General features: G+C 54.3%; 1 protein-coding gene across 1 annotated transcript in view; it reads left to right on the forward strand.

Annotated features, from left to right (window-relative positions):
- Positions 1-11,798, forward strand: part of KCNK9 (potassium two pore domain channel subfamily K member 9) — a 97,589-nt gene extending 85,791 nt beyond the window's left edge. Inside the window, exon 2 of the mRNA XM_068984076.1 lies at positions 10,957-11,798. Coding sequence (XP_068840177.1) covers positions 10,957-11,798 — 842 coding nt within the window. The remainder of the gene's footprint in view (positions 1-10,956) is intronic.
- Positions 11,799-13,530: the final 1,732 nt, after the last annotated feature.

Genomic DNA, 13,530 nt, shown 5'->3' on the forward strand with positions numbered 1-13,530 from the left:
GCTTTGTGCGGGGCGAGGCTGACCTCTGCCACCTGGGGGAGGCACGACCATGGCCTTGATTTGTGCATCTGTGAAATGGGGCCAGCAGGTGACTCCTGTAGCAGGAACCTTGCTGTAATGGGGCAAGGTGGACGGGACGGGTGGGCGCTGTGAGACAGGGCTCAGTGGTCGGGGGCCGCGGCCTGGCTGGCCCCTCACGCCCCTCTCCTGTCCCTACCTGCCCTCTCAAGTCCATTCTCTTCTCTCTTCCCTTCCTCCGGCTCTGGAGCCTCGTGACTCCTGCGTTAGACAAACAGATGGTCGGTTTTGTCTTATTTTGTTTGGCCTGGGCCGCGTTTTAAAATGTTTCATTAGATGCTAATTAGATTCCATATCTTCAATATCCAGTATTTCCAGCTTCTCTTTAAAAACTGGTCACCCTGGCCTGCAGCCCTGGTCCCGGGGCTTGGGGAACAGCTGCTCTTTCTGGGGACTCAGGTCTCCAGCTGGCTGCCGGCCACCCACAGGCCTGGTTTGGCCACCCCCAACAGACCTGGTGGCCTGTAAGAGAAACCGTGTAGGGTGCAGGGGCCTGTGGATTATTTCTAGTCATGCGGAGGGGTAGGACATGTTGAGTGTTAATCCACTGCAATCAAGACACTCGCTGAAGCCAGATTATTGCGACACAGATGGGAGGAGCTGAGAAGAGCTGACCCGGGGTCGGAATGAAAGCTCCGTTTCTCAGGACAGTCTCCTCTGGCTGGGCTCATCCTCACGGTGGTGAAATGACTTCTGGGGCTCCGGACATCACACTCTGGCTCCTTTCTGGCAGGAAAGAGCAAAAGGCTCATTGGTTCAGGGCTTGGCCAGTGGACCCAAGCAGAGCCCACAAGAAATGTCATCCCCTTTTGGGATGAATGAGGCTCCTGCAGTTTGGCCCAAGCCCCCGTGGTGGGACCTAGGGGATATTTGGGTTCCGTTATATCATGAGAAGGGTGCCTTGACCTGGAGTTGTCACAGAGGTGGCCCTTCCAGATGAGAGAATGAATGCAGAAAAGCTTTGTAGGCTGCAGAGTGCTATGGAGGTGACCCTCACTCCCCTCCACAGAGGAGAAGGTCAAGGCTTAGCATCTGAGTGGCTTTCCCAGTGTCGTGGTTGGTAAAACAGGAGATGGAGCCGGATGTGGTCCTTGGGCCTTCCTCATCTCTATCCAGGAACCCCAGGAGGACCCTTCCTGCCCACTCTCAGCCCCCCACCCCCCACAGGGCCTGTGATTCATTCTCCTTTTGGTGTCTGCAGACACCTGGGGCTCAGGAATCCTGGGGAGCCTGTACAGGGGCTGGAGCGAGGCTGGTGCTGGGAGGATGGATGAGTGGGATGCTGGTTGCAGCTGAAGTGGGGGGCCGCCAGAAAGCACGGGGCGGCGAGGGCAGCTCCCTTCCCTGGCCCATCCCTCTTCAAAGCCACCCTGAGTCATTCTTTAATAGAAGTTGTGCTTATTTTAATTCCTATAGGCACAGAATCCTTGCGTGTCCTTTATAAATATTACATTGTCTTCCAGCAGCAAATTTCCTGATGTCCAGGTGCCTGGGTGGCCTCCTCCTTCCCTGGGCTGCGCGTTCAGTGGATCACTCTCACCTGGCACCTGGCCTTGATGGCCACCCCTGCTCGGAGTGGCAGAGCACCCCGGGAGCTTGGGGTCGCAGTGAACTTGACCAAGGAGAACGAGGCGGCCTGGGCAGGGAGGTCATCCCCCATGGTTCCTGAAGGGCAGAGTCTAACCCAGCCTGTCGTGATCCCCGGGGGCCAGTCTTGTCCCCACCCCTCACCTCCCCCACCCCCACAGTGTCCTGGAGGGGAATTCAGAGCCAGGTTGGTTGTTTCTGGCCAAGGGATCCCGGCAGGCTTCACAGGGGGGCACCCCACAGTAGAGGAAGCTTTGCAAACGGTGAAGGACTGCAAAAGTCTGGAGAGATCATTTACGGCCAGCTGTTGATGAGCTTAGATTTCGGAGGCGCCACGGGCAGTCCTGGAGTGTCAGGAGTGAGGCTGGTCCGCCACCCCCCGTTGCCCCATTGCCTTATACTTTTCTGAGTGAGGACAGCCTGCTGGATGCTCATGGTGTCTTAGGAAAACGCTGCCCAGAGCAGGAGCTGGGCCCGGGAACTTCTCAAACCTGGCGGCTGCCACACTCCTGGGGAATCTAGCAAGAAATCGGGGGTGGGGGGCACAGGGTGTTTTTCTGGGAGTACTGCCTTGTCGCTTCAGTGGGCTCTTTGGGCGCCCCCAACCCAATAGGAACCATCAGTTTCATTACCCTCCTTGCCCGCCTGGCTCCCTTGCGGGGACAGAGCCTATTCATTTGTTTTATTTGTTAGCCCGCTGCAGCCCTGAGATGCAGGCCTCTTCTCTGCAAAACCTCTCCCAGGACAGATCAAAGAGACCCACTAAGTATATTAAAGGGGCCGTGAAAATCAGGCGGGATGGTGCAGTTCTCGGGCAGAGCTGCCCCCGCCGTGCTGGGCTCGGGGATGGGCCAGGGCCTCAAGGCAGGCCTGGAAGATGGAGGTCACGTGCGCAGGGATGCTGCCTTCTAAATTCTGAGTGATTGCCCCATGCCAGGCCCTGCGATGCACCAAGGTGGGCCAGGAGTGGGCTTCTGCCCACCTGGGAGCCACAGTCTGGTGAGAAGGTAGTGGAAGAGAGGAGGGCAGCAGAAGGAGGAGAAGGATGGGGGACAACTCTGCCCCCACCCAGAGGCCTGGCCCCACGGTGGCTGCAGCAGGGCAGTGTCCCGAGGGTGTGAGACGTGCGGTCCAGGTGATGGTCCTGCCCCAGGAGCCCCCAGCCCCCTGGCCTGGGCTCAGGGACGGGAGGAGACGCAGAAGGAAGCAGCTGATAAGGCTGGTGGTGCAGGCAGGCCAGGGGGCAGCCTGTCATGTCCAGGCCCACGTGTGGGAGGCGCGTCCGGCGTCCACGTGTCATCCTGTGCGGGGCCTCATCTCCGGGTGCCCTGGCCCGAAGGCCGCAGAGCGCAGGTCTGCGTGGCGGCACGGAGAGGGGCCGTGAGCCTGGCCTCAGTTCTGGGGGCATCAGTCCACTCATGCTGCAGGAACGGAATGCCAGACTGCGGGGCTCCAACAGCAAATGCGTCTCGGAGTTCTGGACGCTGGAAGTCCGAGACCCAGGTGACAGCAGGTTCCGTGCCTGGCTGGGTGGGTGGGCTCTCATCTTGCCTGCCGACACCCACCTTCTCGCCAAGTCCTAACATGACAGAGACTGAGGAATGCTGGCTCCTTCGTCCTCTTCTGCATTCATGACCTCATGTAAACCTCATCCCACAGGCCCCATCCTGAGTGTCATCTCCCTGCCGGACTGGAGGAACGTTCAGTCCATAGCAGGGACCTGATGCCCTGGTGAGCGGTCAGTTCCCACTGCCTCTCTGTCCCTCTCTGCTCCCTGTCCTTGGCCCCATTTCACAGACGGGGAAATGGAGGTGTCTTTCTCGGAGGCTCAGGAGTCCAGATAGCTCTTCAAGGTGGGGCTTGTTGTCTGAACAGTACCATCCCCTCTCTGGATGTGTAGGTCAGGAAGCCCGGGCAGGTGTGGAGCTGGGCTCTGCAGGTTCTTTTCCAGCTGAATCCCCGCGTTCCTCTTAACGCATAGCCCTGCAGCTCTTGCACGCTCCACCCCCACCCCTGGGCTCAGCCTCTGGGCGCTCTCCTGGGGCGAGGTGCACGGGCTGGGCTGTGAAGCTGAGCTCGAGGGTCTTCCTTTCTCCTCAACCTCCATCACCCCCCACATCCACCTACCCTGCCCTCAGCGCTCCTGCAAGGGAGGCCAGGATCCTCTGGCCCCAAGCGGATGCCCATTGCCTCTGCCCTTTGGCCGGGTCCTGGGCTCTGCCACAGGACCCTGGGCCCAAGGAGAGGCCCTGATCTGTGGGAGCAGGACAAGACAGGAAGCACTGAGTAACGTCTGAATTCCAGCGGAGACTGCGGCCTGGGAGAATCCCACACACCTCTCCTCCCGGCGGGCTCCTATTCATCCGGCAGTGACCCTGCGCTGATGGCCCAGTCTGAGCAGGGAGCCTCCTCCATGCTTCTGTCACATCCAGCATGGGCCCCGGGGTAGATCTTTCCACCAGGCAAAGCTGACGATGCTGAGAGTCTGACGCTGTGCTCAGCCTCTCGGTTTTGTGTCTTGTGTCCATCAGATCCTCCCACAACCCACACAGGGCCTGGATCAGATCCTCCTGCAACCCACGCAGGGCCTGGTGGAGAGGACGCTGGCCTGCATTGAGCTGAGGCCCCTCTCGCACCCGCCCCACTGCTCTGGTGAGCTAAGCTGGGTCTCAGCCCTGGGGCCACTCTGGCAAGGGCTCCACCTCCTATCATGGCCCCGAGGTACCTGAATTTGATTCAAAGTCTGTGTCCCCGTCTGCTCTAGCTTTGGGCTGGGACCTGGGAGCAACTCTGGGGTGGTCCTCCCCCTGACCCCATTCCGCTCACCGGCCTCCTGGTCGGTGACAATAGGCTGGGAGCTGCAAGGCAAGGACCCGGCAGGGGCTGGCCGGCGAGTGAGCCGGGCTGGGGCATCACCTGAAATGGCCTCCAGGGTGACTCCGTGTGCTTGGACCCTGAGCTGGCATCCTGGAGCTCAGGGAGCACGGTGCTGGGGTCAGAGCTGCTGTGTGTGTGTGTGGGGGGGCTTTGCAGGCAGTCACCGGTCCCCATGGCTGTCCTAACTTCCAGGACTTGAGCACCTCTGAGTCTCAGGCTCTGCATCCGTGGAGAGTCAGCAGCAAGGGGGCTGCAGGGCTGAGTGCAGAGAGACAGTGAGAGCCGCTGTGTCCCCTGCGTGCAGGGAGCTTCGTACTCAGCGGCCTGTGGCCTCTGCATTCCCCAGCCTGAGGAGGTCTGGGTGACAGTCATGCTGGTCACTGCTGGGCTCCTGCAGGGCTGGGGAGGGATGACCCTGTCTCCTGTGGAGGGGCCGTGACCTGGTCTCACTGTCCCCTTGCAGCTGAATTTCCCACATCCGTCCAGTGACATGAGTGCATCTTCTGAGGTCACAGAGCAGGAGCCCAGAGGCTTCTTCCTGGGGCTGCGGTTTCAGAGTCTCTCCTGGGCCCCATGCACACCGCCTGAACCCCGTATGGATCAATTTTAGAAGTCTCTTTGATGAAAGGATGTACTGCTTATAATGATGGAAGGATGGACAGTATGGCCCTAGATGGGATTCCTGAGGTTATGTTGGTGGAGTAGAAAGTGGCTCCCAGTGCTCAGGGAAGCCTAGAGCTTAGAGGCTCTAGGGGGAGCGTGGGGGCATGGGGGAGCCTAGAGTCTTAGAGGGCAAAGCTGGACAGAGGTGTGGCTCTGAGCTCGTGGGGTTGGGCCTCACAGGTGGGGTGGAAGGTGACCGAGGAGGACACGCACCAGCCTGGGAGTCCTCGGTGGCATTGCGACACCCATGCCCTCCACTTAGGGGAGTTCTGGCTGGTGGCCCCAAGATATCAGGGGAAGACAAAACGCCCCTGGGGACCCTCTGTACCAAGCACAGGTAGTGTGCATAGTCAAGGCTCTGGGTGAGTCTGGAAAACATATGAGTAATGCTTGAATCTAGCTCTGCCTAAGGAGGCCAGGCTGCCTTCATTCAATCACAGATTAGAAAAAAAAAACAAGTCTTTTAGGATTGGAGTTGTCACATAGGTTTTGTGATGGCATCGAGTATTTGTAGCTTGTCCTCCTTTGGGGTTTTCTAAACTGTCGCATTGAGCTATAGGTCTGCTTTTGTGCCAGTACCATACTATTTTGATTACTGTAGCCTTGCAGTATAGTCTGAAGTCAGGGAGCCTGATTCCTCCTAGTCCATTTTTCTTTCTCAAGATTGCTGTGTCTATTCACTCAATAGTGAAAGGCCTCAGAGACCTGTAGGGCACTGTAACCAGGCGTCCCAGAAGAAAGAGAATAACTCAAAAGAAACAGAAGAAATAATAGCCCAAACTCACCGAATCTGGCGAAAGACACAAATTTACAGATTCAAGAAACTTGGTAAACTTCAAGCAAGATAAACACAAAGAAAACATCAGAATCAAGCTGCCAAAAACCAGAGAGAAAATCTTGAAAGCGTCAGAAACAGTGCATCACGTACAGTGAAACAGCTGTTTGAACAGCACTTACTTCTTAATCATACACACCAGAGGCCAGGAAACAGTGGAACACCATCTTTAAAAAAGCCTTTTAAACACCATAACCCGTAACTGTCTATCCAGGGAAAATATCTTTTGAGAACGAAGACAAAATCCACTCTCAGAATCAAAACTTGTTTCCGGCCGCTCTAAAGAGCAGCGTGATTTCTAAAGGAGGTGCTTCTGCCTGGAGGGAAATGATACCAGATGGAAACTGAGGTCTTCAGGAAAGAACAAAGCGCCTCTTGGTAAACAAGTAGGTTTATATTTATACAAAACGCAGGGGTGGGAGTCCCATGACATCTCCATATAGCTCACCTGTGCAGCTGATAGAAAACCCAGATGGATGCTGGAAAACAAGAGATGGTTGGCAACTTAATAAGGCGGTAAATTAGCTAGTGGTTCTGGATGGGATCTATTTACTGGAAGGAAACCAGCATAGTATTTGCTGGGTCAAAACCAGGTGCCCGGCCCCCAGCCCTTCCTGTGATGAGTGAAGCTGTGGCCCTTCTCAGGGCCTGGCCAGCAGCATGCCTGTGTATCTCATCCCTGGGGGTGTCAGTTCTCTAGCCCACCACCCTGCGGAAAGAAAGAATGCCTTCCTTTTGACTGCCCGTGGTATATCTCACTGGTCTGTTATAGCAAAGACATCCCTTAGCAAGACAGGTACATGAGCATGTGGGCCCAGAACACCCCAAATCTCAGGGCCTTCCAGGTGAACAAATCTCCGAGGGCCCCAGTGGTCCAGGGTACAGGACCGTTCCCACCGCAGCTGCCATCTTGCAGAGCCTCCAGGAAGGAAGCTGTGCTGGGCATCTTCCGTGTCCCCAGCGAGATGCACCCATCTGCACCCCGCTCCCCACTGGGGAGGCTAAGTCTGTCTGAGCCACCTCCAGGGCTTCTTGGCCATCTGGTGGCCAGCCGAGTTCATCCACGGGACAGCCCCAGCAGGAGGTCTGAGGAAGGGAGGGAGAGGAGGACCTTGGTAGTCGACCTCTTCAGCGGGTTCACACCCTGGAGCGACTCTCTACAAGTGCCAGCAGCTACATCCACGGCGCGTGGACTGACAGCTCTCCGTGACTGCAGGAGGTGGCACTCTCAACTTGAACAGTTAATTAATGGGCTATTTATAGCACGGGAGTGTGAGGAGGGAAGAAGGTGTGGTGGCCTGGGGCGAGCAAAGCCCTTGGCTGATCCACCATGGGACACTCCACTGGATCCGCTTCCCATATCTGCTTATGATGCAGTGTGATGGGCACTGATTGCAAACAGGACACATATGAAGCCTATACATCTAGGATATTCACTAAGTGTCTGTGGAATGCACAGACATAGCACCTGTGGACGCTTTATAAAAATACACGTGGCATACGCTTGGAACTTTGTGAAAGGTGGATGTGTTAGGTAGAGTAACTGGATGTGGATGTGAAGCGTAGAGGGGAAAGCCACATACCATCTACATGTTAGACTAATATGCAAAGCATCTCCTGTATACCCACAGCACACACACGTGGTGTAGGATGTGGGTGGGCATGGAGCGAGCACTCAGGACACAGGATCTGTGCACCGCATGTACGCCCATGCTGTGGGGATCGCACATTCTCGTTATCTCAACAGCCTTGTTTAGTTCCTAAGTTGTGTCCAACTCTTTGCGACCCCGTGGACTGACCAGGGTCCTCTGTCCATGGGATTTCCCAGGCAAGAATCCTGAAGTGGGTTGCCCTTTCCTCCTTCAGGGGATCTTCCTGACCCAGGGATTGAACCCACATCCCCCTACATTGGCAGGCGGATTCTTTTACCACAGAGCCACCAGGGAAGCTCTCAGTAGCATATGCACCATCTACAGATTACGGTACAAGAGACGCAGCGGAAAGCATACAAAATGCTCATATGGCACAAGTGAGGGAAGATGACCTCTCCTTTCCAAGAAGAAATCATAGTTAATATACAGAAACCTGCTGTATTTCTATATCCTAACAATAAAAGATCAGAAAGAGAAATTGAGGAAATAATCCCATTTTGGATTTAAATTAAAAAAAAAAATTGGAATACTTTGCTTCACAATGCTGTGTTAGCTTCTGCTAACAGTGCAATGAAGTGAATCACCTATGCGTGTATATTTGGACCTCCCTCCCTCCCTCCCACCCACCCCCACAGGCCACCACAGAGCACTGGGCTGGGCTTCCTGTGCTAAACGAGAGGTTCCCGCTAACCGCCTTACACATGGCAGTGTATGTGTGTCCGTCCTAATCCCCCAGTCCAGCCCGCCCTCCGCTCCCCACCTTCCCCTTGCGCCTGTGTCTGCATGTCCATTCTCTGTCTGTGTTTCCATTCCTGCCCTGGAAACAGGTCCACCTGTAGCATTTTCTAGACACATGTACGCTTTTTGTTGTTCAGTCGCTCGGTTGTGTCCACCTCTGTAACCCCATGGACTGCAGCACACCAGGCTTCCCTGTCCATCACCAACTCCCAGAGCTTGCTCAAACTCATGTCCATTGAGTCGGTGATGCCATCCAGCCGTCTCATCCTCTGCTGTCCCCTTCTCCTTGTGCCTTCAATCTTTCCCAGCATCAGGGTCTATTCTAATGAGTTGACTCTTCACGTCAGGTGGTCAAAGTATTGGAGCTTTAGCATCAGGCCTTCTGATGAATATTCAAGATTTATTTCCTTTAGGATTGAGTTTGATCTCCTTACTGTCCAAGGGACTCTCAAGACTCTTTTCCACCACCACAGTTTGAAAGCAGCAATATATGTGTCAATATATGATTTGTTTTTCTGACTTACTTATTCCTCTCTTCAGATTAGATAATTTCTATTGATATGCCTGTTATTTTCTTCTTGCTATTTCCTCATCTGCCCTTTCTGAGCCAACTCCAATGTTGTTCTGCCGTTTCTCCTCTTTCGTAAAGGCCGTGGGATCTCTGAGAGGGTGGGAGCTCTGTGCTGCCTCAATGGGACTGAGGGCCAGAGAAGGTACAAACTTGTGATGTCAACTCTGCAGTGAAAGTGTGGCTCCCAGTCAGGCAGCCCATGGTACAAGTTCATGGCAGGGGACAGGCAGGCAGTAAGTGATGAATCCCTGGTGGAGAGGTGTGGGCTAGAGCAGTCAGGGCAAGCTTCCTGGAGGAGGCAGTGGGAGGGGACAGGTCCCTGCTGAGTCCCAGACCCTGCTCTTTGATCTCAGCAGATCTGCACAACAACCTACCTCAAAGTTATTATCTCGTGTAACAGGTGAGGACACCCAGGCTGGGAGAGGTGGTCTGCAGCCCATGGTAATACACCCGGTTAAGTGACCATGGGCACGTCGCTTAGGGGAGCACCTTCTTGGTGGGGCGGGATTGGAGATGTCGGAAGGCCGTGTTCATCCTCCAAGTCCGCAGTCCACATACCGCCTGTGATCCTGGTGTTTGTTTGTTTGTTTTTTCTGGGCAGTGTTAGTCCTGGAACTTGAACGAGTCAGGTTCCTCCTGCCATATTGTGCCAACCCTACCCAGACTGTGACATGATCTCTGAGCACCCGAGGGACCCTGGCAGGTAACCACCTTTCCAGCACCACCGTGCTCAGATGAACCTGAGGGATTACAGGCTCAGCTTTGCATAGCTCATGCAGGGAATCCACAGAGGGGTGTTCTGTGGAGCTACGTGAAGAGTTTCAGAGGCACCTACACGTGTGGGGTCTTTAAGGACTGTGTCTCCCCTCGATTCTGACAAGGCCACATTCACACAGTGGCACAGATTTATTCTGTCCTTTGTTAAAGAGGTATTTTGTGTGCTCGGTATTTCTCACAAAGGAGGTAAACATCTTTGCCCCTGTGGTGTTTATGCTCCACTCAGCAGGGACCTCTAGATTCAAGACCTCTGCTTTTAAGCCTCATTTGCTGAAAACTCTGGGCTTAAATCCCAATTCTGGAGAAATCGAGTTACCCTGCTATTAAATAACTGTTTTCCTGCCGGTGGTGTCGGATGCGTTGTGTCTGCATTGTGTCTGTTTTATAGGGTCAGCACAAGGTTAGAAAGAGGGGGTGTATGATGGGGGTCACACAGATTAATTAGTTGATTGGCTACCTGAGCTGGGTACAGGGAGCCTGGGCAGGAGGCAGGGGGTTCTCCAGACCATGCTGAGCTTTCTGGCACCACCCTTGAGGCTGTGGAAACTGGGGTTCTTTCTCCCCCTTCACCAGCACATGCAGAAATGACTCGAGTGGATCCATCATGCCCTTCCACCCTGTGCACCCTCTTACCCTCCGAGGTGTCCCCGCCTCCCTGGCTGGCCCCACGGCTCCCAGTGGGGGAGGTGCAAGGATCCACACTTTCGGGCTTTCCACCCACCTGTCCGCCTAACCTGGCCTTAGACCCACCGTCTATTTAAGAATACGATCATGGTGGTCAGCAGCGCCAACAAGAAAACCCAGTTGGCATTCTTTGTGTGCTCTTAGGGATGATCCATGGTGGGCGGATGCCATTTTTCTCCCTTGGGCTGGCTACGTCTGCAGCTTTCTGCAAAATCATATGAGTGAATATGCTGCTTTTCTTTGGAAAGCCTTCGTGTTACTCTAAGAACAGTAAAATGACCCCCAAAGTCCTCCTCCAACTGCCCCTAATTAAGTGCTCCAAACACGGAGGGACACGTCTTCCTTGATTCTTGGCCTGTTCTTCCCGCCACCCCGACTCAGGTTACCCCAGCTGCATCCCAGCTGCAGTGCCCACATCCACCCCACCCCACTCCACCCTGACTCAAGGAGACCCCGCCTCACTGCCTCTCCCCTTTCTCACCTCCTCCCTGCAGGTTACGGGCACGCCGCTCCCGGCACGGACGCGGGCAAGGCCTTCTGCATGTTCTACGCGGTGCTGGGCATCCCGCTGACGCTGGTCATGTTCCAGAGCCTGGGCGAGCGGATGAACACGTTTGTGCGCTACCTGCTGAAGCGCATCAAGAGGTGCTGTGGGCTGCGCAACACGGAGGTGTCCATGGAGAACATGGTGACCGTGGGCTTCTTCTCCTGCATGGGGACGCTGTGCATCGGCGCGGCCGCCTTCTCCCAGTGCGAGGAGTGGAGCTTCTTCCACGCCTACTACTACTGCTTCATCACCTTGACTACCATTGGGTTCGGGGACTACGTGGCCCTGCAGACCAAGGGCGCCCTGCAAAAGAAGCCGCTCTACGTGGCCTTTAGCTTTATGTATATCCTGGTGGGGCTGACGGTCATCGGGGCCTTCCTCAACCTGGTGGTCCTCAGGTTCCTGACCATGAACAGCGAGGACGAGCGGCGGGACGCCGAGGAGCGGGCGTCCCTGGCCGGCGCGCGCAACAGCATGGTCATCCACATCCCCGAGGAGGCGCGGCAGGGCCGGCCCCGGTACAAGGCGGACGTGGCGGACCTGCAGTCCGTCTGCTCCTGCACCTGCTACCGCCCGCAGGAGTACGGCGGCCGCTCGGCGGCGCATCAGAACTCCTTCAGCGCCAAGCTCGCCCCGCAGTACTTCCACTCCATCTCTTACAAGATCGAGGAGATCTCGCCAAGCACATTAAAAAACAGCCTCTTTCCGTCCCCCATCAGCTCCATCTCCCCCGGGTTACACAGCTTTACTGACAACCACAGGCTAATGAGGCGACGGAAGTCCATCTAGGTCTGGGGCGGGAAATCCAAGCCCGAGTCTTGTGTCCTCTTTGACGTTCAGTCTCATGGGCCCAACTTGTCTTATTTATTATGATTATCCTTTATGATTATGATTATCATCATCATTTTTTTTTTTCCTTTCTCTCCTTCCTTCCTTTCTTGGTTTCATTTCTTCCCCACTTTTCCAGCGAGACAGAGCAGGCCAAAGGGAAAAGAAAGCCCGTCTTCCTCTGAAACTCGCATCTGAGCATGAAGCATGGATTTTGTCCTTCTTCCCAGCAAAGTATGCCTTACATTTCTCCCCAACCTGCCCCATATCTGGGGTGGGGAGGGGTGGCTTTCCCAGGACAGGTGTGAGACCCAGACAAGGAGACAGAGCCCAGAGGATACCGACCCAAAGTTGCACACCCTGCTGAATGCCCACCCACAGTGGCATCTCTGACCCAACTCCTTCCTCTCTCCTCCCCAAGCAGTGGGTGGCCGTGTGTCTGAGTGTTTGTGAGTGAGGGCACACACCAGTGTGTGTCTGTGTGTGTATGTGTGACGAGATGGAGAGTACCAGGTGTTCATCTTTCTTTTCCATCACACAATTCTGTTAATAGTCCGCTTTTGGCTGCTTCCAAACAAAAAGGGGAAAACAAAAAACCCAGAAGGTTTTTGATTTATCATCTTGCCGAATCAAGCATGTTCCATAAGCAGCCTTTATCCCAGGCGTGTCATGATCACATTTTTTAACTGCTAGGTTCTAAATTCTATTAACTTCTTTTTAGGGGGTGGGTGGGCAAGCTGTCATGGATCATTGTAGCTTGCCAGTTCAAAAATTTTTTAAATAAGCATGCACTTTGTTATACTGGTATGCGTTAACAACACAAGAAAACAAAAAACTAGCAATGGAATAATCAAAAGCCAATAATATTAATTTATTAGAGACATTTTTAATTTTGCCATCTCTAGTTCCAACAATTTTCCATATAACTGGAAGTGTCAGGGGAAGCTGGAAAATTGTTGCAACCACAGAGTATCTATTTTATTCTTTCTCTCGTTTATGTGACGGTGTGGATGATGTGTGCAGTGTCTGCCTACATGAGTGAGCATTATAGTCTGGGATGCTTCGATGAGAATGGGTATTAGTAAGTGGATGTGGTTTCTTTCCCTAATGAACAATGACAGGGCATTCCTCATTTTAAAGAATATATATAATGTATTTTAAAGTATGTCTCCAACCGCATTTGATTTGTAAACGAGGGAATGTTGATGTTGGTCTCAGGAAGAGTTTGGAGGCAAGGAGCTGCATCTTGGCCTGCTGGGAACTTGTCAGTCTCAGGGGATGACTTTTTCTGAGTAATGGAGAAATTCCTCCCCACTCTCAAGAGGGGATGACCCCCAAAGTGAAGGCCTCCATGTCTCCTGGAGGCCAGTTGGGCTACAGAACGTGGCATCTTGAAGGCCCTTCCCATGCAGGAATAAGGGAAAGTCTGACCTCCAGATTCACGGAGGGGACCTTCATTCCCTCATCACTGTCTCTGCCATCTCTAAAAAATCAGCCATCCTCATTCCCCTTTTCCAAAAACTGGACGTTCACGGCTCTCGGATAGAAATGGGCTTTGGCTGGGCCACTCAGAAGGGGAAGTGGGAGCCCCAGTGCGATTCCCCAGGAAGGAGGATCTGCTCCCTAGGAAGAACAGACCTACAAGGTTTCCCAAGAGACGGCCCCAGTGCACCCGCCCCAAGCCTCTGGGCCA

The sequence above is a fragment of the Capricornis sumatraensis genome, chromosome 11 (genome assembly GCF_032405125.1).
Source record: "Capricornis sumatraensis isolate serow.1 chromosome 11, serow.2, whole genome shotgun sequence".
Lineage (NCBI taxonomy): Eukaryota > Metazoa > Chordata > Mammalia > Artiodactyla > Bovidae > Capricornis > Capricornis sumatraensis.